This window comes from Indicator indicator, chromosome 11 (genome assembly GCF_027791375.1).
Source record: "Indicator indicator isolate 239-I01 chromosome 11, UM_Iind_1.1, whole genome shotgun sequence".
Taxonomy (NCBI): domain Eukaryota; kingdom Metazoa; phylum Chordata; class Aves; order Piciformes; family Indicatoridae; genus Indicator; species Indicator indicator.
The window spans coordinates 28441951-28466650 of record NC_072020.1 but is presented as its reverse complement, the minus strand read 5'-3'; the positions used below and the strand labels follow the sequence as shown (position 1 = coordinate 28466650).

At 41.7% G+C, this 24700-nt stretch overlaps 1 protein-coding gene across 1 annotated transcript in view; it reads right to left on the bottom strand.

The window, feature by feature from the left end:
- CREB5 (cAMP responsive element binding protein 5) overlaps positions 1-21040 on the bottom strand; it is a 235001-nt gene extending 213961 nt beyond the window's left edge. Inside the window, exons 1-4 of the mRNA XM_054384928.1 lie at positions 21029-21040; positions 16681-16752; positions 13527-13620; positions 1761-1882 (exon numbers count right to left, since the gene is read on the bottom strand). Of these exons, the coding sequence (XP_054240903.1) occupies positions 1761-1882; positions 13527-13620; positions 16681-16752; positions 21029-21040 (300 nt within the window). The remainder of the gene's footprint in view (positions 1-1760; positions 1883-13526; positions 13621-16680; positions 16753-21028) is intronic.
- Positions 21041-24700: the final 3660 nt, after the last annotated feature.

The following is a 24700-nucleotide window of genomic DNA, read 5'->3' as shown; positions in this document are numbered from 1 at the left end:
AGCAATGTTCTCCTTGATTTTGGCCAAGTGTTTCTTACATGCTGCAGAGGAGAGAAAGTATTAACAAGTTAAATCTAAAATTAGACACTTTTATCTCATTACATAACTGTTTTCTAGCATTTGTCCTGCACACCAAGCTGTGAGAGTCAGTCTGGGCTGTTTTCCAAATCCTTGACCAAAACTTGGGACTCTCACATTAGGACACTCTTTTTCCTTGCTCAGCATACCATGTCCCTCCCTCTCTCCTCTTCTGTGTCTGCCCCAGTCTCTTTCCTTATGAGACACAAATAAGCCATGCCTAGGCTCCCTTCCCTATAAGCCAAGACCAAACCACTGCTAGAATCCCTCTCAGTATTCTTTCTACAAGCCTTGTCTCACATTTTGCACCTCATCAATCAGCTTTACCTATTTTTTTCCAGAGGAAAAAGACCCTCTTGGGCCTTTACTTTGCAGACCTCAAGATCCCTAAATGCTGCTAAATCCAGATTTCACGAACCCCAGCAGCACACACCTCACATTCATGAATTTTGAGTTGGATAGCCATCACCAACAGGCAAAGCAAATGACACAATGCAGCAGCTAAAAGAAACACTACCTACATAGAGAGCCCTTGCAGTTAGAGGCACAGACACTCCAAAAGGAACAATAATGCCGAGAAGTGCCCCCTGGCTTTAGCACCAGAGCTGTTTTGGGGATAGACTTCCCTAGTTTTAGTCTATGGTGTCAGTTCATGTTCAAATTAGACAAACAGAGATTACCATGAGAATTAAGCCAAATAACAGTGTTCAATAACTTGGAAAGTCCTATGGCAGGGGACACATTACCCAACAATTTCCAAAAGCTGCAGAAATGGGAGAGGGGAAAATAGAGGCACAAAAGGTAATGTTGTGAAGGGGAGGCATTAGGCAGGTTCTTGGAGGGCCACAGGGAGCAATATGCTCCTGTAGGAAGCCCCACATTACTCATGTGCTTTAGTTCTCAAAAGCAGCCAGAACTTTGGATGCTTATTTGAAAAGTGAAAATTTCATGTATTGTCTTGTGCTGGTCTCTGTAGTACATTAAGCTCTTTCATAATTCCTTGACAATTTGAATGCATATTTAGGATCCCTCAAAACACTCTTAACAGTCTTTGGGCACTTAACCCCATATGAAGTAGCCCACATAATTCAACCTAAACTTACAAAGACTAAAAGAGTACTGATTGGAAATGGGATATGTTATCTAGCAGGTATTACAAGTTAAAGTTTTCCCTTTCAAGATGATTTTTAAATGAGAAATACAGAAATACAATAAAGCTGGTTAGAATGACAATTAAATCCAGGGGTCCAGTCATGTTGCAGAGGAAAGAGCAAAACTTTTTCTTTCTTTTTTTTTTGTATGCAAAAGTAAAAACCTCCTCATAATCCACATTTCCTTGTAATGCATTTGAGAAAGTTTGCAATCCTTAAAGATGATACATTTTTCCCAAGCTTCTCCCTCAAAAAGTGTGTGGTTTGTATTACAGTTTACTTAAAAGTAAAAACTTGGAATCAAACCCTGATAAAAACAGTTACACACTTTTGGAATGTAATGCTGGGGTTTTGTTTGTTTAGGTTGGGTTTTCTGGTCAGCTGTTTCAAGGCTTCACAAAGCATATCATGACTTACAGTGCCACTTAGTTTCTAACCAAAATCAGGTACTATCTGCTTTCACACAGTGTCCTTTAACATATCAAGGAACCAAAGGGGTAGGAGGAGGGGCTCAGGGTTGCTCACACTCACCCTTTTGTTGTTCTCCTCTTCTTGTGCCTTCCTAAATTCGTGCTCTAGGGAGCAATCGATGTCGTTGAAGAGGCCTACTTCCTCACAGTTCTTCAGAAAGCGTGTTGGTGTAGGAGTCTGATCTGGGAACACAAGAAATTATCATTGGTACTCAAATATTAAAAACAGATAGAGAAAAATGGTCTTCCCAGATCCTGAGGTGCATCAGGAACGGTGTATCCAGCAGGTCTGGGGAAGTTCTTCTACCTCTCTACTCTGCCCTGCTGAGACCACACCTGGAATACTGCCTCCAGTTTTGGGCTCCCCAGTTCAAGAGAAGACAGAGACCTGCTGGAGAGAATCCAACAGAGAGCCACAAGGATGATTAGAGGACTTGAGCATCTCCCCTATGACAAGAGACTGAGAGCCCTGGGGCTGTTTAGTCTGGAGAAGACTGAGGGGATTTGATCAACGTCTATCAATATCTGAGGGGTGGGTATCAAGTGGAGGGGGCCAGGCTCTTTTCAGTGGTTCACAGTGATAGGACAAGAAACAACAGATTCAAATTAGAACATAGAAGATTCCACCTCAACATGAGGAGAAACTTCTTCACAGTGAGGGTGACAGAGCACTGGAACAGGCTGCCCAGAGAGGTTGTGGAGTCTCCTTCTCTGGAGATTTTCAAAACCCAGCTGGATGCATTCCTGTGCAGACTACCCTAAGTGATCCTGCTTTGGCAGGGGGGTTGGAACGGAGGATCTCTAGAGGTCCCTTCCAGCCTCTGATATACTGTGAGACTGTGAAAAGAGAGGTTCTACCAAACTTTTCCATGCCTTGCCACCCCTACCACACCATCATTAAAAACAAATCACACAGAATCTGAATTTCAGCACCAAAGGCATGTAGTGCTTGCCAACAGCCTCTGAAAACAGGCAGTAGACATCATTCAACCAGAAAGACAACAGGCCAGGCTTTCACAGGGCACATAACACAAGTGCCTCTCCTTCACAGGCTCACAGGATGTTAGGGGTTGAAAGGGACCTGCAAAGATCGAGTCCAAGCCCCCTGCCAGAGCAGGACCATAGAATCTAGCACAGGTCACACAGAAATGCATCTAGTTGGGTCTTGAAAGTCTCCAGAGAAGGAGACTCCACAACCTCTCTGGGGAGCATAGGGTTCACATGTACAAATGGCTGTAATAATTGTCTATAAACCTCCAGTAAGAGCTGCATGCAAAACCAGACACAGTGCATATCACAACACAGATTTACACCACAGCACACAGGTAACTGCTGCAGATATGCATTACTTGATGCCTTCAAGTGCTCACAAACCAACTCACACATACACACACTTTGCAAAATACGTGAAGTTAGTCACAGCACGAAGTTCTGCTTCAAACAATTTGAAGGAGGAGCAAGGTTACATTTAGAAAAGTTAAGAAATTACGGAGTCATGGAATTGTTAGGGTTGGAAGGGGCCTCAAGGATCATCTAGTTCTAACACCTTGCCATGGGCAGGGACACCTCACACTACATCAGATTGCTCACAGCCACATGCAGCCTGGCTGCAAAAACCTCCAGGGATGAGGCTTCCACCACCTCCCTGGGCAACCTGTTCCAGTGTCTCACCACCCTCATGGGGAAGAATTTCTTCCTAACATCCAATCTGAACCTCCCCATTTCTAGTTTTACTCCGTTCTCCCCAGTCCTATCACCAACCTGACACCCTAAAAAGTCCCTCCCCAGCTTTCTTGTAGGCCCCCTTCAGAAGGCCACAATAAGGTCTCTCCTCAGAGCCTTCTCCAAACTCCAACTCTCCAGCCCCAACTCTCTCAATCTGTCTTCATAGGAAAGGTTATGTTAGACTTGAACCACAAAAAAATGTCCTTATATATTTCATACCTGAAAGTGTTGATAATACAAGTAAACCATGAGATTTTTGGAGTCAAAAGATTTTTAATGTATGCCTCCATCTCTAGGAATCTTTTGCCCACTCAGAAATAATTCAGGGAAGGACAGGATTCTGTTTAATGCCACAGGCAGGAAGGACTCAAGAAGGTACAAGGCTTCCAGCCATCTTTTCTAAAGCCTGCAAGATGGATGAACCAAATCAGGCTGTGGACTGAAGTTTCAGTAATGACCTTGGGTAATCTTTTTTCAGGAAGTGAAAAATCAAGCCCAGACTTGGGAACCAAGGACTCTTCAAAGCTCAGCTCTGAGTCATCTCTATTCATTCTGAGGAGAGTTTTTAACTATTCCACCCCAGCTTTACACACACTTAAAAAATGATCCAAAAAAATCCTCTCTTGCGTTTTAGTTTCTTCTTCCCAAGACCCCATTCCAGCTCAAGCTGCTTTGCATCTAATTTTATGGGAAGACTAAACTCAGCCTCTTCAAAAACAATCTTCTGCATAGCCATTGACAACTACCCTATTGTTTGAAACTCATTCTTTCAAGAATGAAAACTGTCACACTAATCCCAGTTTCCCATATTGGGCCAACTCTTACCTCAGAAAAACAGCTTCCCACTTCAATGAGTTCTGGAAGAAAAATTTGGGTTCTTGCACCTACGTAAGCTGGGTCAAGTTCTAATATTTCCCCATTCTGAAGAACAGCTACCAGACACACTGAACTTCACATGATCAGCATAGAAATACACAGCAACCCATAAACAAAAATCAGCACAAAAAAAAAAAAAGGAATGCATACAAAAGGAAAAAAAAATGTTTGCACTTGGAAACTGAAGGGGAGGATCAATCTTCTCCATTATAAAAGCCAGCTGAAGCCAATTTTCACCTGTAGCAGGTGTGGTCTTACAGGTTTGACCTTCTCAAGTAATCAAAGGGCAGAAATACTCCTTTGCATTTATATTTCTGCAGGATATTGATAAAACACAAAAAGCAAATCCTTAATGTTAAAATTCTGCTTTATTTCTTTTGGCTTGAGCATCCTACTTGTGAACTTAAAGGGAACAAAAAACTCAAGCATTTGGGAACACACACATATTTATCTGTTAGTTTTCACAGCTAACTACTGTATTACCAGAGTCAGAAACAAGACCTTCCAAGAATCTTGCAGGAACTCAGCACATGGAGTTGAGTCAACGAGGTGCTGATGTTGATGGAAGGCTAAGGACACTCAGCACTTCACAGGTCTATATCCTAAATAAGCAGTGCCAAACTAATCTCTAGGGTAACCTCACCAGGGTTGTCTTTGGCCCTTGGACAGGAGTTTGTACTGGAAATTAAGCAGACCAAAAAGTAGGGGAAACAGATTTTATTTCCAAAAAGGATTAAATATTCCTTCAAGTACATGACCTGATTGTTTTGTAGAAAAAGACACTAATTGCCAATCCTTCCTGGACTTTAAGTATTTGAATGTGAGGCAATACAGGAAACATTTTATTTTTTTCTGAAGTAGTACATCCATAGCAAATAAGCAAGGTATCAGTTTTCATGATCAAGATGAGAAACTAGGGCTTCATAATAAAGTTCATGGCACTGATTTCAGTAATTTTTTTTTTTTTTTCTAAAGAGTTGCTTGAGCCCAAATGCTGGAGGGTCAGGGCAGAAACGAATACACTAACACAGATCTGGTCTTGTTACTTTCTATCAAGGTACACAGCTGATCCAGAAGTCAGACATTATTACAACAGGTGACTATGTCAGAGGCAACTTAACAGGTAACAAAGTGGTGATCAGGCACATGCAGCTGAAGCTCCCAATCTGTTCAGACAGACCAGAAAAAAAGTTCCCAGTGAAGTAAATCCACTTTAACAGGGAAAACAAGCAATCCAAAACGTGACTTCAAATGCATAAAAGCTTCATCAGCTTCTCTGCACATGCTGAAAGTGTATTTTCTGCACCACAAGCAGTCTGAGATAATCAAATGTGCTGCCTACAGCCAATCTTTCAAATTAACTACTTGATTGTCTAAGAGCATCAAAACAGATAATTACATTATTTGTATCACCTGCATATTGACACAGACATCTTAAACGACACCCTCCATCTCCCCATAAGGTTACTGTAGTTTTTATGTCCAGAAATCAGACTGGCAGGAATTCACAGCAAGATTCTGTGAAGACATACAGCCAAAACCCCATCTCTTCCCAATCAGGGAGGGAACAACACCCAACAACCCAGCCTAAACTTCATCCACAGACCTTCTGGAAGCCAGCTCACCCAGATGTGAAACAAGAGCTGCCTTTCTATGTTTTAAGGTTTCATCCTTCAACATTCACAGAAACCAGAAGTCCACAAAACCTCTGTGTTTGTATGAGAGCAGAACCAATAAAGATCCAGACTTCAAAACACAGGGACTTTGCACAGTATAGTAGATACATTGCACATATACTGCACTCACTGGTTTCAGGACTTTATGGCTACCAAGTTCAGTGGTTTCTTTGCTCCAGAGGCAACCAATGATTCTGCCTCAGCAAAGGACCAGTTGTCCCCCAGGAGGTGGGCCAACTAGTAGAAAATATTACTCTCAATACCACAGTAATTCTTTCATCCAGATTAGGCAAGCCTTTGTGCTTTAATTTGGAACAGTATCATAACGGAGACCCTAACATAAGTTACACATTCAGGTCTCCCAGAACTAACAAAATATTCCTAATTCTCAGCACTTAAAAATGCATTAATAGTTCCAACAGCTTGTGCCTGACCTCACTGTTCCCTGTTGGTACAAACAAACTTTTTGTTGCTATCACCAGCACCCACAACTATTGCAGGCTGAGAACAGGGCTCTGATTTGTTGTACTTCAGCAACTGGATGTGCCAGACCCATCTGGACCAAAACTCAGACAGATCTATTACCACTCTCAGTGTTCCTGCTGAGGACACACGTTACTGTAGGAAGCTGTCAGCATGCATGCTGCTAGCCACACAACCCAGGACTTTTGATGGCCCAAGATGCATTTTGAACCATGCAGCTCGAGGCACAGGTCTGTCTAGGTTAACCCTATGGTAACTAATATTTTTATCAATAATTATCATCACTATTTTTATTAATACTTTCATCACTCATTATCATCAATATTTTATCAATACTTATTATTTTATTGATCTTATCTATAATTATCATTAATGTTTTTATCAATGACATAGTGAAATTGAGTGCACCATCAGCAAGTGCAGATGACACCAAGCTGTGTGGTGCTGTCGATACACCAGAGGGACAAAATGTCATCCAGAGGGACCTGGACAAGCCGAAGAGGTAGTGCCCAGGTGAACCTCATGAAGTTCCACAAGAGCAAGTGCAAGGTTCTGCACTTGGTTGGAACAATCCTCACTATCAATACAAACTGGAGGATGAGACAATAGAAAGCAGCCCTGTGGAAAAGGACTTGGGGGTGCTGATGGATGAGAAGCTGGACAGGAGCAGGCAGTGTGAGCTTGCAGCACAGGAGGCAAATCACAGCCTGGGCTGCATCCAAAGCAGCATTGCCAGCAGATCCAGAGAGGTGATTCTGACACTTGGCTCTGCTCTGGTGAGACCTCACCTGGAGTACTGTGTGCAGGTCTGGAGCCCTCAGTATAGGAAGGACATGGAGCTGACGGAGCCGGTCCAGAGGAGGGCCACAAAAATGCTCAGGGGGTTGGAGCACCTCTGCTACAAGGACAGGCTGAGGGAGCTGGGGGTGTTCAGTCTGGAGAAGAGGAGGCTCTGGGGAGACCTAATAGAAGCCTGCCAGTACCTGAAGGGGGCTACAGGAAGGATGGAGAGAGACTGTTTGCAAAGGCCTGCAGGGACGGGACAAGGGGCAATGGCTTCAAGCTAGGGAAGGGCAGATTTAGATTGGATGTCAGGAAGAAGTTCTTCACTGTGAGGGTGGTGGAACACTGGAACAGGTTGCCCAGGGAGGTGGTTGAGGCTCCTTCCCTGGAGATATTCAAGGTGAGGCTCAGTGAGGCCCTGGGCAGTCTGATCTAGTTGGGGATGTGCCTGCTGGCTGTGGGGAGGTTGGACTGGATGACCTGTAGAGGTCCCTTCTGGTCTGGACCATTCCATGATTCTATGTATCTGGCTATTACACCCACCAGCCATCTCAAACCAGGTCCATTGTTCATCATCTAAAATATTTCCATCCCCAACTGCTACAGAAACCATTTTACTAAGTTTTGAGGCATCTACCTCTAGCCAACCAGCACTTCACAGGTGACTATGTCATCTGGCAGTTGCTTAGGAAGTTACTTCTTCTTGCCTTCACCATCAGGTTTGACAAAGAACCTGTCAAGCTTCAATCTGAGTAATATATATTTCACTGGGCCTATTACTCAGGTGAATAATCAGCCTCTCAAACGACACAGTTGTGGCCAGAAAGGATACAAGAAACATGAAGTTTAAATAAACCTCAAAAATATCAGTTGTCCATATAAAAACCCCAAACTGAGATTGAATGGTCTCACCTGTGCAGATCCAAGCCAACCTGAGGTACCTGATAGGTGTGCATTTCAGAAGCACTCGACGATCAGGTTCTGACCAAAACCTAACATACTGAACACATTTTTGCTGCCTACTATTTTGAGCACCTTTCCTCTATTATTTGTGGTGATGCCTGATTCTCCAGGCTAATTGAAAAGTATATGCTACAAAGCAATGGGAAATTGGAAGTCCTCAGTAAAGAGATACCATTATACATTCATTATGATTCTCCCCCTCTACTCCACCCTGCTGAGACCCCAACCTGGGGTACTGTGTCCAGTTCTGGAGCCCCTATTACAAGAAGGATCTGGAGGTGCTGGAAGGTGTCCAGAGAAGGGCCATGAGGATGAGCAGAGGGCTGGAGCTCCTCTCCTATGGAGACAGACTGAGAGAGTTGAGGCTGTTCAGTCTGGAAAGGAGAAGGCTCTGAAGAGACCTTCTTGTGGCCTTCCAGTATCTGAAGAGGGCTACAAGAAAGCTGGGGAGGGACTTTTTAGGGTATTGGATAGTGACAGGACTGGGGAGAATGGAGCAAAACTAGAAATGGGAGATTCAGATTGGATGTTAGGAAGAAATTCTTCCCCATGAGGGTGGTGAGACACTGGCACAGGTTGCCCAGGGAGGTGGTGGAAGTCTCATCCCTGGAGGCTTTTGCAGCCAGGCTGGATGTGGTTGTGAGCAACCTGATGTAGTGTGAGGTGTCCCTGCCCGTGGCAGGGGGGTTGGAACTGGATGATCTTTGAGGTCCCTTCTGACCATAACAATTCTATGATCCTATGCAAGTTTCATTCTTATTTTTGGTTTGTTGACTTTTTTTTTGTTTAATTACTGAAATTACAGGCTGATAAAGGACATTCAGTCTCAGTATCTCGTGCTTTCAAAGCAACAGCTCAGGAAATGTCACATTAGGTTGCTATGCAGAGAGTATATTTGAAGATACTTTGTACAGTTACATGTGAACCTAGAATTTCATCCCTCAAAGCACAAACAAAAGCTTTAAAACATGATACCAGTTAATTAAAAAAAGGGAGAACCAAAGGACAGTTACATGAAATAAGCTCTCATTAAAAAAAAAAAAAATTAAACATTAAGATTCAATAGGAGATATCTAACAGCAGAGGTCCAAAGCATGTAACTTAATTCTTCATCTTCTTTCAGAGAAAAAAAAAATGTTTAGTCTGATGTCTAGTAATAACAGACATTTGGCTTGTTCAGCTGTGGGCTCTGTTGAAGTTATATACTCAACCATGTTATACTTTCACACAATGATAACAAAGTCAGAGTAATAGGGCTAGCACCAAAATTTGAATGGCTGCCCATCAAGCAGCCACACAGAAAAACAAATGCCCTGAGAAATTAGAGAAGATTTCTTTGTTGATTTGTCAGGTTACTTCCCAAATGCAACCTCAAGCAGGTGATGGAGAGGAGAGGAAGAAAAGGTGCACCTAGTCACACATGGTAGAACTGCCCTTATCCAGGGGTTCACAGATGAGGGCTCCAAGAATCTTGCTGCCTGAAGATGCACTGTTTAAAAGCACTGGTTGGACTTTCTGTTGGGGTGCACAAGCCAGGGAAAACAGATCTGTAATCTCCTCTGGTCACTTAGAGCCTGAATAGTTGTATTTTAGAATCATAGAAGGAATCATAGAAGGAATCATAGAATGCATTGGGTTGGAAGGGACCTTTAAAGGTCATCCATTCCAACCTCTCTGCAGTAAGCAGGGACATCTTTAACTAGATCAGAACTCTTTTTATTTCATTATTTGGTAAAGCAAAGGACACAGAAGCAAACAAGAAATCAAACAAAATTATTTGTCCTATATCCAATCATTTTGCACTCCACAAAATTAATTCCTAGATAAACCCCACTCTAAACCACCAGGAGGAAAAAAAAAAAAAAAAAGATACCAAGGATGATGTAAATTGTCTCACTGACACAGGCATTACCTGGGAAAAGCAATACATTAACACATACACCTTTGCATGTAGAGAAATGCTATTCCTATGCCAACAATGGTCTTTACCACCAAAAATCTAGAGGATTGGATTTTAGAAATCCAGGAAGAAATCCTGAAAGACATCTATGTAGGTAATCGTAGTCTCTCCTGCATCTGCTACCACTACTTTTGAAGTACTCCTCTCACTCCCAACAACAGTAAGATATCACTTCTTCCCTGCCCAAACCTGAGAGAGGAACTTTGGTGTACCCAGATCCCAAAGTTCAGTTCCACACAGCCTGTAATACTCACCTGAAGGGAATAATCTGTCCCAAGGACATGAATATTTCAGTATTAAAGCAAAAAAACTTTGACATAGAATGAACTACAGCGTTTCAAAGCAACACAACATTCGGTTAGCACAACAGCAAAGAGATTACATTGATTTTAGTCAACCTAACTACAAAGTTTCCTGCAATGATGACTAACATGCAAAACTTACACAAGATATTCTGTGTTAACTCAGACAGCTCTTTTTTTGCTAGGAAAGATGGAAATCCCTCATTTTAAAAGACAGAAAAAAAGATTGCAATGTCAAATTATCCAACAAAAGAATCAGTTGCTTTTCATTTAAATGTATCTAGTGTACTTCAGTCAGAACAAAATGCTATTTAGTGTTATGTATGCACCTGGAGTTTCTGAATTGGTGCAGAAGTCATTGGATTGAACAGAACTCGTTCTTCAGCCAGCACACACACACACAAAAAAAAAAAAAAAAGGAAAAAATAGTGGAGCTAGTTGACAACAAGGAAGCTCTTAGCTAGACAGACCTGATAAACTAGCATAGCACCAATGATTTAACTCAGGTCATGGCACCTTGTTTACTAAGCACTGACCCCCACGTATTGGACAGCATATAACTTCACACATAACACAACCTTTCCTCTCCCTTACAAACTGGTATGTCAGACCTCAACACAGATTTCATACAAGAAAATTTCCTACTCCCCAACTCATATTTTGCTTCGTTTCCTGGATGTTGTATTGGTACATGATCAACAGCCTCTCAGTTTTAGTGCCTACCTCCAATAACAGTTTATAGGAGACATGGTTAACGTGTGTTAAATATTACTGATATTATCCTGACTCTGGACTGGAGGGGAATTAGACACCTTTGGAAACAGAGCAGATAATTCTCATGGCTACCTGAAAGCACACAGCCCATAATTTTTTGTGACCAATTGCTAACAATGAATGGATCAAATATGACACAATAGAAGATAGTTAGCATAAAACACACTGGGGAAAAAGGAGAAAGTCTGACTTCTACATAGCTTGATAAAACGAAGAGGGGAAAAAACCTCACCACACACCAATACTGCACCTGGCTTATTACAGGCCAGTTGCTGCTGCAATTCTTTGAACCTAATGATGACAAACTTTTTTTTAATTAAAAAAAGCTAAATAAGCAAAAAATGCAAAAACTGAGAAGGAAGACATGAAGACAAATGTTTAAGAGAAAAGTCTGTCTCTTTCCCCCATATATCATTAATTTTTCATTATGAAATCTAAGAATAAAACATCTTAAACTTTAAGGTATTTAGATTTCCCCAGGGTTTTGGTGGGTAATGAAACAACTATTTTTCAATGTCTCACTGCAGAGAGTAGATGATCTATGATGCTTCCAAACTAAGGGCTTCAACATGAACACAAAAAGGGGGGGAAAAAAAATAATCAATACACAACAGCACCAGGTTGTTAGGCCATCACAGTCAGACACATTTGCCATGGACAACGTGTAACTTTTTCATTTCTACAAATGGATCATCATACACAAAGCACAAAATATATCCCTCAGAAGAAATCTTGAGATTTTTCCGGCCACAAAGTTACAAATTCCTGTATAATTTGTTGGCTAACTGCAGGTCTAGGGGCCTCACCACTAGTAATAGTGGTGGGAAGCCAGTCAAAGCTTTTTTGGTCTGGGAAGACAGCTTCATGATAGAAGATACTAAACACAAACCAAACTGCTCTACTCAGGGGACTCCTGACAACAGGATATACTCCTTAGAAACTGCCCTCAAGCAAAAGACTTGCCAAATAAAGTTGTAACAAAAGCCAGCATTTTCACAGGGTGAATGTGCCCACAGCACAGATGTCTTCAAGCAGCTTCACTGCCAGAGGAAATGGCCAAGTGCAAGAGCAGCATTTTCTCACCTGCACTTGCAAATACAGGATTCTGTGGGCATAGCTGGCATGCAGGCACTTTGCAAGTTCTGCTCTTTAATGTGCTATGTTCAATGCGCTGAGTTTAAACTCAGTCCACTATGGCATTTTCAAGTGTAAGAGGGAAATAAATTCTATTTGGGACAAGACCTCTCTGATGCCTGAAGTTCCGACAAAAACAATAATAACAACAACAACAAAAGCCTAAATCAAATACTTGCAGCAACTACTACCCAACTACAATTTTCATAAAAATGGCAACAATTTATCCATAGTTAGTCTGCTGAAGATTCTTTAATCGTGATGTATTTGCACCCAGAATGACACAATTTACCTTGAAGAAGCCCATTTCAAAAGATAAATAACACTGGTTAACACACACACACACACATTTGTATCTTAAGGCTTTTTTCTACAGTTACTTTTAAAAATCCTATTGATATTATACTTAATAATCCATTACTATATATACAGCACAAAAAGGAATAGGAGAGAAGTGATAACATTAAGGCTAGGCTGACTTTACCAAGCACTTACTGAATGCCAGCAAGCCACTGATGAACGGTTACTCAGAAAAAAATACACAAAAAAAGTACTTAAAGGATGTAGTAGCACATAATAATGACCACTGTGTGTAACACAAGCAGCTCAGACAGAGATGACTACCTTTAGAGGCAAAAAGAGTACTAGATATTACCCACCGGTTTATTTTGCTGGTTCTGGATATTTACAGTGAGCACATGCTGAGCCACCATAAAGGTGGCTCATACAACATGGCCTGTTACAGCTGCTGAAGTGAGCCTGTCAAACTTAAATAGTGAGTCTTGTAGGAACAGTCCAAGTGCACTTCATCAGCAAGCTCACTGCTGGGCTCCCAGGTGACATGCACTGAAGTGCCTGTATTTCACTGGCATGTTGACATGGGAGTCAGCAATAGAACTGCCAGCAATGGCTGAGGTTCAACAATTTCTCTCCCTCTCATGCCAAACCTGTGGGAAGGGATAAGAATGGCAGCTGCTTTTTTGTCCAAAGATAGGCATTCTAGCTTATTCCACCTCTACTTGTTAATTAATTGGAGTTGGGGCTGTTTAAAACCAATCTTGGAGGTACTTCGCCAGTAGCTTTCCATTAGGAGTCATGCTTTCAACATCATCTGAATAGTTATCTTGACTCTTCAAATTGTGTCTTCTTACCTGATAACATATTATCTGTTTTTATTGAAGGAAACTTCAAAGTCATTTCATGTTTGTGCCTGTGAATCATCAGGTGATCCTCTGTAGGAAAACGCTGTCAGGCAAACAGAGAGAGAAAGAGGAAGAGAAAGAAAAGAAATTTAATTCTCTAGTAATCTTTTGGCATTGAACAGAATTTCAAAAAAATGAGAGAGAGAAAAAAATATATCCAACCAGAAAAGTGTCCAAGTGGCACAGGAGACAGAACATTTGAAAACGCAAGTGAGGATGAGTAACAAATAGCTGTACTTGAAATGTACTTGCTGCAGTGCTCTCTGGGGCTGCAAACTGCAAGGTGTCATGGACTTGCTCGAAAAAGTTGTAGCCCAAGTTTTGGATTCTAAGGGTCTCAGACACCCATTCCAGCTACTACAGCTTCCTCACAAGTCCCCACGTGCCTGAGGATCTGCGATTAACTGCTGTTGTGTACGCTCTTAGCCCATGGCAAATGCAAAGTAATGCAGCATAGCTTAAATCATTTTACTGGGGTTTTCTGCTTTTGTGTGCTTCTGTAACCTATATCTACTGTACAGCAATAAAAAGAATCAAATAAGCCAGCCTTTCCCCACACAAAAGTATTCAGGCAAAAACGCACCTTTACCTTACAAACTTTGACTTGATTTAAAGGGGCTGTGCAATGGTACTCAGTATAGAACAACAATTTATGGCCCTTTGTGATAATAAATTAACTTCTTTTCCTCTGTCAAGCAGAGGAGGTGAAGAGATGTGTTTTGTAAGGAACTAATCAGTGTGCTTTTTGGTTTTTTCAGTCTGATAACAGACTTCTGCAAAAAGTAGCTTATTTTGAACAAGACAAGGAAGAGATAAGCTTGAATAAAGTTCAAGCACTTGCACACAGACTCCAAGAGCAGATATGTTCTCTGAAGTTTCCTTCACCAGAAGGAGCATACACATATTTGTGACAAACCTTTGCAATACTTTTCACAAGGTTATTTCAGGACTAGCAAAGACCAAAAGTTGTATCACCAGGGCTTGAATAGAGAAAAGAAGACCAAAAAAAAAAAAAGCATTAAAAAAAATAAAAGCAGCTTTTTAAAGAAACAGATGCAAAGGACAGCGTAAAAAATGAGTTAACAACAGAGCTACAGTGACTTGATGCTTTCCACATAGTATATTCTTGGCTAAGTGACTCTGCTTGTGCCTATAGCATAAATAGCTGCAGTACATCACACCTTCTAACAATCTCTTCAAGCCCATAGACAAAGCAGCATAAATAATAGGAATTAATTCTCTCAGGGGGGAAATAAATAAATAAATCCCAATGACCTTTTTCCTCATTGTGAGATTCTGGTTCATTGCTTACTAATCTGGAAGAAATGCAGCAGTAGAAATCAATGTTAAGAACAAAAGGAATATGTGGAAGACCTTATTCAATGAAATCGTGAGAGGAAAAAATCCTCAAGTTTTGCTCTCTTGGAAATGGATTTTCCTTCACGGACACCACACTGTCTTCATGGTAAAGTCACCCAGCTTAAAGAGGACATGGAACAACTAAGGAGAAGCTATTCCTCCAGCAGAGACTTCTCTCTTTTTTTTTTTTTTTTTTTTTTTTTTTTTTTGAGATCTGCTTTATTCCTTGTGAAGGTGGTCAACTCCCTCAGCTTTCAATGCATATCCACACTGGCTGACAGAGAAGCCAGTGCCCAGACAGCTGTGCTGGATGACAGTGCTATGCTATGTGTATGCTTCTGTCCTCATTTACTATAAACAGTGGTCATGTTTGGAAATTTCCAATTGTAACAGCATACAATCACACCTGCTCTCTGAACACCTAAATGAGCACATTTGGATCAGCTTCTTCTCTACTGAGAAAATTTAATTAATAGCTGGCATGAAAACACTCAAGTCCAAGATTCAACAAAAAGGTAAATAAAACTTGACTGTAAAACTCAAATACTTTTATTCTACCTCTATGACAGAATGGTGACAGCTTAACTCTGCATGTGGAGATCTGAAGTGATAAAACCTTAGAGGGACGTTCTAAAAAATGCATTCTGACACATGTAGAAAGGCTCCCACTTAGTGAACCAACAAAGCTGCTTGGCCAGTTGTAAGCTGAACCTTAGTCTTCTCCCTTTCCTTATTTCAGCTCTTGACCAAGTCAACAACTACACTCCAGTAACAGTCACCCATAGTTCCACCAGAACCTAAAGGGTTGTAAAAATATTGGCCAGCTGAAAACTCCCAACATACAGTTAGAGCAGGGAAATATTACCCTCATTAAGAGGGGAGGACTCGAGGAAATGAGTAACCTAAATCACTAAAATCAAATGCATACAGGAAGCTTGTGGCAAAAGCCCAAAAAGATGCCCTCACCTGAAGATTTTACTCTCCAATTCCTGTCACTAAACTGAATTAGGGTTAGAAGTGCCACACTTGGAACTTCCTTCATCACTGCAAAGTCATCAAAAAACCCACAAATCCCAACTCAAAATTTCAGGAGGTAAAAATCCTCATCACTTAAAAATCATTGAACTTCTAGCATTACAAGTCAGGTTATGCCCTCACAGACACAGGGCAGATCAGCAGTCAACAGGAAATTCAAAAGTACTTCCAGGGGCAGAATTTATCTACAGGCTGCATTTTCTATATTTAGTAAGATGATGTCTCAAAGGTACTGTTTTTAATAAGAAGATATGATTGTATACAAGATTTTAAAAGAATAAATAAATAAATCTTGAGGGTTATCACACCAAATAGAAACTATACTGTATTCTACCACACATCTGAGCAGAAGAGAGACAAATGTGTCCTGCCTACTGTGTCCTCTAAATGTGACTGCCTAGCACTGGCCACTACAGGAATTTGCAATATCTACCTTGAAACATTAAGCTTGGGGATGAGGGAAGGCAGAAAAGCAGCTTGAGAAATGCTTTTACCAACTAACTTTTCTGGCTGGATGTTGCATTTGCTTTAAATATTTTGTAATAGTATCTTGTGGAGTAAAGAGGGAATTGATGGGGGAGGGCTTGAAGGGAAAAAAAACCCAACCAACCAACACATTATTATTAGATGTGCTAATGTATCAGGAGGCATTATACAAGCCAGAGCTAGTGCTGAGGACTCAATTAATATCACTGCTGACTCCACTCACCTGTGAGCAGCCTGGGGCACTGCAGACAAAAGGCCTCTCCTGCTCCAAGTTCATCTTTGATTCCTCATAAATCTACATGTTAAAAGGAGGAGGGGGGAAAGAAAGGTAACCTATGAATATAAACATTCTAAACTTCATACATACATGCAACATACAATCATCACATTTTGTGCTTTTATTTTAAACTCCCAAACCAGAGCAGAACAAAGTTTTCATCCTCCAAGTATTAAATTTGCTAATATCCAGCAGGCTCCCTACAGTCTAAGTTCTTACTGCTCCTTCCTGAGCACATATTTACTGTGGAGAAAAAAAAAAAAAAAAACAACAAAAACAACACTAAGCTTTCACAGCAGAAATCTGTCTCAGAAAAAAGCATATGTTCAGTTTTGTTATTAGATAAGACCATGTCTGCTCAGAAATGTCTCAAATTAAAGGGGTTTACCTTTCCTTCTTCAGTTCCTAGTGAATAATGTCAAAACTAGACATCTAGGTTGCTTTTGAGAAAGAACTCACTTTCTGAAATTCTTTACCCATACCACTCAACATTAATACCTTCCACACGTTACATACACACTTTCTCTACAAGCCTGACAGTAGTGCATGCCCACCCTTGGAATGATGAACTAGATCCTCAAGAGCTGAAGAAGTGAAGTTTTGGTTAAACCTGCAGCTTCTCCATAACACAGCCAGTCCTGCAACCTTGAACTAAAGCCTGGAGGAGAGCTCCTGGGTCTGGAATAAAAGTTAAAGCAGAAACACTGGCCCTCAGAATGCAGGAACACAGCTGGATTTGGGTTAATATTGTGGCAGCGTCCCTGGCCACTATCAACAAAAACAATTTTTAGTAACTTTCTAGGCCCTAAAGTCTTTTCTTTCAGATATGCTTTGAGCCCACTGGTACAACTGGCATTACCAGCTAGAATATAGTAGCTGACCCACCATAGAGTACAGCATACAGCTTCTGCTTACATTATGCCTCAAATTCCTTAAACTCCAGTTTCACCATAGCCTTGCTTAGACAAATACCTGAGCTGTGTTTGGGTAATCTTTTCACAAAGCAAAGAAACATCGTGGTGGAGAAGAAAAATTTGCAGAAGGACAAGTGCTGAAATGACTCAGCTCTAATGTCATTGTTTTAAACTACCATTCATTACTTCCTATTATCAAGAATATCTTTGCCACACTTACATTTGTTTTTAGAAAAGCTTTACTTTCAGAATAGTTACTACCATCTCTTGCAAACAATGAATACACTGCTAACCTGAGCACCAGCTAGACTTGCTCTTACAGGAATTATTTTCAGTGCCCTATGTTCTAAAAAACAAAACCAAACCTCTTGGATAATAACCTTTAATGCTTAATTTAAAAGTCATGCTAATGGGGCAGCATTGGTCTGACAGGATAGGCTCCTACTCAGGACCTAAAAAAACCCCACAAAACCCAACCAAAAAAAACAAAACAGAGAAACTTTTACCTGACTTCACTGACACCCAGAAGCAGCATCCAGAAATGAAGAAGTTCTATTTTTATCTGCTCTTTAACCTCCACATGGCCACTACCCCCTAAAGGTGATAATGAGGATCAGCTGATACTCTTGATGTGGGCATCTCTACCAATGCCTGGCCTGAGACAAGTGATCTATTGCACCAAATAACAATCAGGTGTCAAGAACGATCCTGACTCAGGACTAGCCAATCTATCTTCACAAGGCTAGAACTGAAACAGCTAAAATTGCACTTAATCTATTCCTTTAAGGTTATTCATATCCTGTTTTGATTTAACTTACAGCTATGTTAAACTGAAATAGGATACTCATAATCAGAAATGAAAGAGTATGTTCGCATAAAGGCCTATACTAAAATAACTAAAGGAGTTAAATTACTTCTGATTTCAGTTATTTCAGTTCCAGACCGTGCATAGACAAGCTCTTCAGAGGTGAAGCAACAAAAATGCTCTGAATTATACTATCCTGTCTGAAAGAAACAAGCAACAGAGACATAACTGACTAAATAAACCCCTGCAAACAAACAAAAACAAAACCTCCAGCTAAGCCTCATTTTTAAATGCACCTTTATTTATGGGATGTGACCCCAGGATGTTGTCTTTCCTAAAGACTTTTTCACAAGAATAAATACTAAAAAATACCTATGTGTGGATAATGAAAGGCTTCATCTGATAGCTCAGTTACTCCTGCAACTGAAGCACTGCCAAAGGTTTCTGTTACCCCTCTCTCTCCTCCTCGGGGGAGAGCAACAACTGCATTTTGAACAGAACAACGGATGGGACTCAGTTAAAGAAAACAAGACAGTAACAATTCTGGTCCCAAGTGTCCAAGTGAATTTCAAAACATTACCAGGAATTATTTGGAGTTTGTTTTCTTACTAAGCATTTCAAATCTGAAACTGCCCACCCCGCCTTGAGCTTGATCTTTTAGTCACTCAATCCATCAGTACACGCTCTGATACAGTGAAATGATTCTCAAGGTTACTAGAGAGATAAACACGGACTAAGCCCCAAAATAGCATTCTCAATGAGGACCAGAACCCTGAGCATGGCGACTGACTTGAAGAAAACATGCACTTGGCTTTTCTTCTCAATACTTTGAAAAGGTGTCGGATTTAATATCTGGTCACCTACCACAAATGTACAACCAGCTGCTGGTTCCCATGAGAATCACCCTTTGCAGACTATTTGCTGATATCAACTTTAAAAAAAAAATAAATATAAAATAGTAATCATCCAGAATGGCTAATCATGTGTGCCCTCCAGGATACTGTCTAGCATAACTTGACCCATACAGCATGTTATCGGATAGTGCAATGCCCTCAAGACAAACTGCACCATGCAGAATTTGTATTCACATGTGATGCTATCACTTCAGCTGAGACTGTAGTACCACTGACTCTCTTAAAGTAGTAAATGAGTGAAAGAAGCTGCCTACTAAGTATTTTTGAAAGGGTATCCAGTACTTGGGTCTCTTATGGCAGTAATTCAAGTTTTGTGCTTTAACATTGACCAGAGACAAGCAGCTGAAAATCTTGGCTGTGACTGTGAACCTCCTGCACCCCTGTTCCTGCTGAACACCTCAAGAGCTGTGGGTGCACAAGCAACACAGAATGTCACTCCAGGTTTGCAGCAGGATGAGAGCTCTCAGCAAAAGAGGTGTTTTGATTGTGCACGCTACAGTTTTCACAGCACCCTTTTGAAGATGCAGGCATGCATCTCCCATCCTTCAGTTCAGGAGACAGAGAGCTGTACACAGCCTCTGGCACACAGTTCACTTCACACAGCTCATGTGCATTGCTGGGCCACACCATCCACATCTTTTTTCCACAACCTGTGCAGGTGGTTCAGCATTCATGAGGGAAATAACGCAACCAATGGCAACATTTCGACTTCACCTAATAAAAATGAATCACGGCAACCTTTGCATCTAAATGAAGGTTCTTATTAACCTTTGGGATCCTAAAAATTTAAGTTACAGTCCTGCACCTTTCATAATACTACCTCTGACTGCAACAATTAACACTCATGAAGAATATCAGGCAAATCTATGATGACAGAAAAGTTAAAAAATTGCTCAGACCTGAACTATTTATTTCTGTTATCAACAGCCTAATTTATTGCAACTTTGTGACCCCTTTGAGGAAACAAACAAGGATTATAAATATAAGCGAGCACTAATATTGATATGTCAGCATTAGTTCTGATATTATTAACAATAGGCATGAGTGCATTATGCAGCAGAAAAGGGAGCTGAACTTTAATAGACATGTTAACAACATCTGTCAGCATTTATTGCCCTATTGCGGCCATGTAAAGAGCATTATTGGCAGAATGTGTAAGGGAGGAAATCTGCTACACTGCAGCACTGAAATATCTCTCTGCTTAGAAGTTAAGGTATCAGAAAAAAAGAAAAAAAAATACAGATGAAACATAGCAAGGCTACTCCAAGCCATGCCACATGGAAAAGAAACAAGCCATTTCTGCAGCATTCCAAGATGTCATTCTGTGTCTTGATTGTTGCATAAGATATTTCTAAACATTTTTATTATAATTAATAAAGCTGCTGAAGCCCACAGGAGAGGAGTGCAAGAACATAACAAAGAAATAAAAATCAAAGAAAAGAAACACAATCACCCGTAGAACGCAGCAACAAACTATGTCCCCTCTTAGCAGCCTGCAGAGGGAAGTAACCCGTGTCCTCAGGGTCAGTGAGGAGATTTTGTAAAGCCTTATGGCCATCTTTTCAGAATCAGAAAAATAGTTCTAACACCACCAAGAAAGCATACTCCTTTCTGCCTCTCTCCCCCCTTTTTTAAACTCAGCAGTAATCTTACAGCCTTACTGGTAAAAACATCAAGCAGTCTTGTTTCCTGTTTCAATGTTATTCTTGAGGTGGGCTGCAGTAAGAATCTGATTTTCATTGGGCTATTATTATTTGCAGCTGCGTGACCTTTTTAACCCTCTTTTAAAAGTGACATTTCAGCCTTCAACCTCAAGCTGTCTAAATGTTGCAAGGTTTTCATTCCTCTGATTAACAGTGAAAAAAGAACCGATGGGGAGGTGTATACTACAACGTGTCTAATACAGGTCAGTGCACCCACCCTGCCATTTGCACTAGTGAGTAATTACAGTCTTATAAGCAACCTGTTTGTTTAAATTAATCACCTGGGCACATGCTTGCAAGACAGGTTTCTTCAGCCCAGTGTGACCAAGGTCACTGAGATTTCCAAATACAAGTACAAATTGCACAGTCCCTAGCTTTAGCAGCAGTACGCAGAGACATGAGCAATAAATGAAGCATCCCCTAGCTTTTAAGGGTCATGGCCACAACATATGAAAAGTGAGAGGAGACGTGGGTCTGCTGCACTTGAGAATATGGAAGCAGTCCATGGGTGTATGCAGCATTTTAACCGCTAGCTGTGGCTATTCAGTACGGCACTATTTATAGATGATTACAGCGTTATTACAAATGCTATTCAGACTTCTTGGGTTTGGAAGTGGAGGACAGGCAGAGATAATGCTTATGGACAGATGGGCAGAGTCTAAGGGTATGAGATTCAACACGTCTAAGTGCCAGGTTCTACACATTGGCCACAACAACCTCATGCAGCACTGCAGGCTGGGGACAGAGTGGCTGGAGAGCAGCCAGGCAGAAAAGGGACCTGGGGGTAATGGTTGACAGCAGCTGAACATGAGCCAGCAGGGTGCCCACGTGGCCAAGAAGGCCTGATTCAGGAATAGTGTGGCCAGCAGGAGCAGGGAAGTCATTCTGCCCTGGACTCAGCACTGGTTAGACCACACCTTGAGTCCTGTGTCCAGTTCTGGGCCCCTCCATTCAAGAAAGATGTTGAGATGCTGGAATGTGTCCAGAGAAGGGCAATAAAGCTGGGGAGGGGTCTGGAGCACAAGCCCTGTGAGCAGAGGCTGAGGGAGCTGGGGGTGTTCAGCCTGGAGAAGAGGAGGCTCAGGGGAGACCTCACTGTTCTCTACAACTACCTGAAGGGAGGTTGTAGCCAGGAGGGGTTTGGTCTCTTCTCCCAGGCAACCAGCAACAGAACAAGAGGACATGGTCTCAAGCTGTGCTTGGGGAAGTTCAGGCTTGATCTTAGAAAGAAGTTCTTCACAGGAAGAGAGATTGGCCATTGGAATGGGCTGCCCAGAGAGGTGGTGGAGTCAACATCCCTGAAAGTGTTTAAGCAAAGCCTGGATGAGGCACTTAGTGCCATGGTCTGGTTGATTAGTTAGGGTTGGGTGATAGGTTGGACTTGATGATCTTGGAGGTCTCTTCCAACCTGGTTGCTTCTGTGATTCTGTGGTTTTCCCCAGCATGTCCCTGCAGGAGCCAGGCCAGCTGTACGTGCGGCTGCGCTGCGGCGGTGCACAGTGGTTTGTGTCAGCGAGGGCTGTTCGCTGCTTCCCGAGGCCGGGATCGTGCTTTCCACATGCACTCGCACAGGGCTCATTATCGCACCCTGCCTGCTCTGGCTGCTACAACGAAGGGTCTGTCAGCATTGCCATTAGAAACCCCCCTCATTTCGGGATTAAAGCATTGCCAAATGGTTCTGGATGCTGGAAAGCAATTTGTGTCTGGAGCCCCCAAGAAGGATTTTAATACGATGCACATTTGAGCTGGGGCTCAAGACCTCACTGGTACTCTGGTGAAGTTTTTGTGATTGCATTTATGACATTTATATGTGGAAAAACACTCAGCTTGGGCCTTTATTCATTTGTATTAGAAAGAGAGCCCCATAAATCTTGAGGCAGAGCTGAGTGCTCTCAAAAAGTGGTTGATGTGTGAATTGCCTCAACAGCAAGCAGCCTTCGGCCCTTTCTCCACGGCTGGCAGCAATGCTGCCTGCAGCAAGCACCCTCTGTTTGGCACAGGAGGGTGCCTCAATAGTAGTTAGCCCTTTGCCACTTGTGAAGCCTTTGGCCACTGGCATGCTTGAGTCATTTGTGAATTGAATACCAAAAGGATGCTTGTTTCGTACTGCCAGACACCTCAGTTCTTTTCAAATAGCCACTGGGTTTGCTTATTGACTGTCTGAAAAAAAACCTCAGTGCTGGGAAGGCTCCCCAGCAGTTCTAAGGTTTTAACCTATCTCTTTTCCAGGTATACCCATTCACTTCCAAATCATCTGAGGGAAAAGAATTTTTGCTCCTCTACTCAGCATTTCACCCCCAAAAAACACTTTCTATTATGGAGCAAGACAAATAGCTGCCTCCTACATTTCTTCTGCATGTGCAGAATGGCTTTCTTCTCAAGAAAGAAAGGGCAGAACTGGGGCTAACTAAAAAAAGGGGCAAAGACAGGAACAAGAATGAAGTTCACAAAACTCTGGAATTAAGGAGAGGAGAAAATAAGGGGAAGAAAAGCCCCAAAGGGGCTGGGGGCAAGGAGCTGCCAGTGGAAATGGAAAAGAGAAAGTGCAAGTGAGGACTGCAAACCACTGAGGACTAAGCTGAGGAATAGGAAGGGAGTAAAAGCATACCTCTGAAAGAAATCCTCAAAATGGAAAGCAGATGACCTACTGCCTTCCCATGTAAAAGCAGCATGAGAGTCACACTGTATGCCATCCACTCAAGGCAAGACTATTTGGTAGAGGACACGATTTGTCCTCTGCACCAAATGAGCTATATCTCAAGTCCAGTGAAAAATGCACAAGTCTAAATGAGTACTCTACACCTGTCAGGCTCTCCATTTCAGTACAAGAAACCCATCATGCATTTACTTGGTATAGAGCAAAAGGCTGTTCCGTTTTACAGAAAAGACCACGGGGTTATTGAGCATGGGCAACAGAAGGAAAAAAAAAGAAAGAAAGAAAAAGACAGAAGAGAAATGAGGTAGAGAGAAAATTGAAAAAAACACCCAAACAATACAACAACCTGCACTTTTTGAAAACAGTTCATGAAATTTATCTCAGCAAAGAAATATTCTATAGGAGAAATTAGATCTTTATAGGGAACGACGGCTATTACTTCAGCTCTGGAAAAACACTTTAAGGAATAATGTGGTTATTTTGCACTCTGCAATTGGCCAAACACGGCCAGCCTGACCGGGAAGCAGCCCAGGCTTGTAGCTCTGCAACTGTCCCTCACTGATGGCATTTGCAGAACAACCCTAATACCTGTTCTCCCTGGTTAAAAGTCTGAAACGACAGGGGAGACCAGACTGTAACCTCACTGAAAGCACAGAGGGTTGCTCAACAGAACATGCAGCAGCAACAGACGCAGCAGCGATATAACCACAAAGTCAGGCAATGCAAGGAACAGGCACTATTCAGCAATGAACACATCACACACCAGCAGCCAGAAACACCACCTGTACCACTTCTCCTTTTGCCCTACATGCAATTTTACTGCTAGCTTTTCATTGCTGGAAATTCAACAGCTAACCCAGATCCACTGAGGTAAAACCATGGAGTCTATGGACTTAACATACCAAATGTCAGGGAGAGTGTCAAACGTCCATGGGTAGTCAAACAGTATGAAAATGTCATGTTTACCTCAGTGG